Source organism: Cebus imitator, unplaced genomic scaffold, assembly GCF_001604975.1.
Source record: "Cebus imitator isolate Cc_AM_T3 unplaced genomic scaffold, Cebus_imitator-1.0 Scaffold581, whole genome shotgun sequence".
NCBI lineage: Eukaryota > Metazoa > Chordata > Mammalia > Primates > Cebidae > Cebus > Cebus imitator.
In genome coordinates this window covers 783059-786500 of record NW_016107896.1, presented here as the reverse complement: position 1 = coordinate 786500, position 3442 = coordinate 783059, and the positions used below count along the sequence as shown (strand labels likewise).

General features: G+C 43.9%; 2 protein-coding genes across 5 annotated transcripts in view; both read left to right on the top strand.

Annotated features, from left to right (window-relative positions):
• Positions 1 to 2397, top strand: part of CCT6A (chaperonin containing TCP1 subunit 6A) — a 14578-nt gene extending 12181 nt beyond the window's left edge. Inside the window, exons 9-11 of the mRNA XM_017516354.2 lie at positions 1 to 196; positions 1062 to 1134; positions 1400 to 2397. Coding sequence (XP_017371843.2) covers positions 1 to 196; positions 1062 to 1134; positions 1400 to 1472 — 342 coding nt within the window. The 3' untranslated portion in view covers positions 1473 to 2397. The remainder of the gene's footprint in view (positions 197 to 1061; positions 1135 to 1399) is intronic.
• Positions 2398 to 2716: 319 nt separating this feature from the next.
• The window catches only part of SUMF2 (sulfatase modifying factor 2), a 19972-nt gene continuing 19246 nt past the window's right edge, over positions 2717 to 3442 (top strand). For 2 of the 4 annotated variants that reach the window (XM_017516371.2, XM_037734193.1), the window contains exon 1: positions 2717 to 2859. In XM_017516371.2, the coding sequence (XP_017371860.1) occupies positions 2736 to 2859 (124 nt within the window). In that variant the 5' untranslated portion in view covers positions 2717 to 2735. The remainder of the gene's footprint in view (positions 2860 to 3442) is intronic. The other 2 variants (XM_037734191.1, XM_017516373.2) reach the window with 2 other exon arrangements.

Genomic DNA, 3442 nt, shown 5'->3' with positions numbered 1-3442 from the left:
GCAGAAGCCCTGATGAAATATAAGCCCAGTGTAAAGGGCAGGGCACAGCTTGGCGTCCAAGCATTTGCTGATGCATTGCTCATTATTCCCAAGGTTCTTGCTCAGAACTCTGGTTTTGACCTTCAGGAAACATTAGTTAAAATTCAAGCAGAACATTCAGAATCAGGTCAGCTTGTGGGTGTGGACCTCAACACAGGTAAGAGAGTGCAACTGTTTGTAGGGGGGGAAACTAGATATAATACATGTGAGTTGAAACCAGGAAAGATTAAAAATGGGACCAAAAAAAAATCTTTTGCTTTGCAATTTGACACCAGTACTGTTAGGGAACTCTGGGTTCTCTAAAATGGGATAAACTAGGATATTAATAAAAAATGGAATGACTAGTTCTTATAATTAAGGGAATAGAGTAGATATGAATACTTTTGGGATACAGTTTTGTTGGAGATGCTGAGTGGTGGTAGATGGTTCAGATTAATGTTGAAAGATTTTCATACTGTATTGCCTTACACAGTCTTTAATCAAGTACTATGATAAGAAAATAGATATGGTCATTATATTCATGGGTGAAAAACAGCTAAAGATAGCAAATAATGCCAGAAAAGGGGATCTAGAAAGCTAATGAAATGGTGACAGCCTTAATCTTAAGTCCCTGTAAGAAAACAACACATACTATACAAGTACACAGTAGGAGACAGATAATGGGTACATCCATGCAGTATGTGCGAGACCTGTTGTCAACATTATTTAATAGAAAAGGTTTCTGGAATGAGAGAAATGATAGTCCATTTTAGCTAAATTATAGTTGAAGTGCTCTACTTTAGTATGGGTAAACAGAAATGTATCCAGAAGAAGAGAGGGGTGTTCAGGTCTTTTAAGTAGAAGTCAGACGCTCATCAAATATTGTGAATAGGGGTCATGATTTAGAGTAGAAAATTGGGCTAACAGAGAAGGTTTGAATTCTCATAGTTAATACTGGAGGAAATAAGTCATCAGTGATAAGCAAAGCCGCACACAATATTTTTGGTTCTTATTGACTGATCTAAGATTTGGTTGCCTTTTAGGTGAGCCAGTGGTAGCAGCAGAAGTAGGCGTATGGGATAACTATTGTGTAAAGAAACAGCTTCTTCACTCCTGGTAAGTTTGGGAAAATGAAAACTTAAACTGTTAGAGAATCATCATATGCTTTTCATTTAGTGTGTTTTGTTTAGTTGTTCCTTTTCCTCCATGAATAATGTAATCAGCTGGAAGTATGGAAACTAAACTAGCCAGAGCTTTGATGTGTAGAGGGAAGGGGGAAATTTAATTGGATGTAATGTGTGCAGCTTAGTTGGAAGTGGGTAGTTTAGTCAAATTAGGGCTTCTAATCATCTAAGCCATGTAATTTTTGTCACCCTTTCAGCACTGTGATTGCCACCAACATTCTCTTGGTTGATGAGATCATGCGAGCTGGAATGTCTTCTCTGAAAGGTTGAATTGAAGCTTCCTCTGTATCTGGATCTTGAAGACTCTGCAAAGTGATCCTGAGGAATACAGCTGTGGAATTTTTGTCCAAGCTTCAAATGATTTTCAAAGGAATTTTCCCATATGAAAAAAGAGAACACTGGCATCTGTTGAAATTCAGAAGCTCTGAAATTATAATGACAGTATTTTATTTTAATTGCACTGAAGTGTACACACTTTAAAGCAGGTCTTTCACCCAGTGAACAGGATGCTTTGCTTTAGCAGCAGTGACATAAAATTCCATGTTAGATAAGCATATGTTGCCTACCTTGTTATTAAATATTCCTTGAAAAACAGATTTTAATGGTTTAATAATTTCATGTGGATGTATGTTAAATTACCAACAGTACCCTACTGATACAAGCATTTGGTTTTAAGATTTTTATGCTAATCTAACGTTTAAGTAATTTAAAATTTTGAAAGCCTCCCTGTTAGTATAAATTTCTGAGTAAATTCATTGGATCAGATAGACTTTTTATGCTTTTGAAATGGCTTTGCTAAAATGCTCCCACCAAGTTAAGTTGTAGGAAATGGGAAGAGGAGTAAACTAGAGGCAAGGGAGTTGAGAGAGCTGCAAGTGTAAAGGTGCAAAAACAGAAGAGGCAGAGGCAAAAAAATAGTGGAAGGCGTGGTGACTAAGGGATAGGGTTATTGGTGAAATTCGAGATTTGCAGGCTGTATTTTCAAACTTATGAAATTTTGCTTATGCAAAATACTCATTCCCAAACCTCTCGCGTCATATTTTTCTCACCCAAATTACTACGTTGCCACGAGATTGTTTATATAGCTGGTCTGCCTCTGCAGTCCTTGAAGGTGAAGTTGTGTTATTAGGTTGTGTATTTTGAGGGCTGCGCAGTGGCCTGCAGTGAGTGTGCAATAAATGTTAAGTTGAAACCTTTGTGGTCTTGCAATGGTGTAACGCACAAAAGCAATCTCAAAGGGAATGTAAACTGTCCAACGGTTCAAAAAAGTAGTGAAGGGGCTTCTAGGACGGCAGGGACCCTCAGCATGCTGTTTCTTAATTTCCTGGGCGGCCCTGCAGGTGGTGTAGCCAGTCCTCCGCCTCGCGGCCGTCAGATTCCCCCTCCTAAACTGTCGGGTGCTGGGCGGGCGGTGGAGCTGCGTGCATGCGTGCGTCGGGGGCGGTGACCGGCGCCGTGCGTGCATGCGTGCGTAGGCGGCGGCGACCGACGCGGTGCGTGCATGCGTGCGTACGGGGCGACTACTCCGGGCGCATGCGCAGCGGGGCTGTGGGTGTGCGCGGCGTACGGCACCGCGCCAGTCCTGATGCCAACATGGGTGGTTCGGCGCAGCTGGTGTTCCTGCTGTCGCTCCTGGTGAGCTCGTGGCTCGGGCTAGGTCAGTGAGCCGTCCGTCCGTATCGGGGGCGCTGGGAAGGGGAAGGAGCGCTGCACCCTGGCGGAGAGAGCCCGAGGCCCCTCTGCTCGCTTCCGAGATGCGCCTGCAGCGGCCGGCCGGGCAGGTCGCTCTTGATGCGCCCGGTGCCGCACCGCCTTGTGCTTTCAGACTTCTTGCTCTGAGACCTTTCGACTTAGAAAAGGGAAAAAGGAGAAAATAGTGAGGAACGACCCCGCTCCTGCGTCTCGTCGGCTAGCTTAAATAGCTGCCAGTTTGTGGCCAGTCCTGCTCCTGCGGAATCGAACTCTCCCCTTCTCTTGGAGCCATTTGGAAGTGGGTCCAAACGTTATCCCATTTTATTCTGAACATTGAGCTCGAATACTCAAAATAAGTCACGAAAAAATAACTACCGTTTCCCACCTAAAAAGTTGAAAGTGCTGGCTGGGCGCGGTGGCTCCTGCCTGTAATCCAGCACTTTGGGAGGCCGAGGCGGGTGGATCACGAGGTCAAGAGATCGAGACCATCCTGGTCAACATGGTGAAACCCCGTCTCTACTAAAAATACAAAACATTAGCTGGGCATG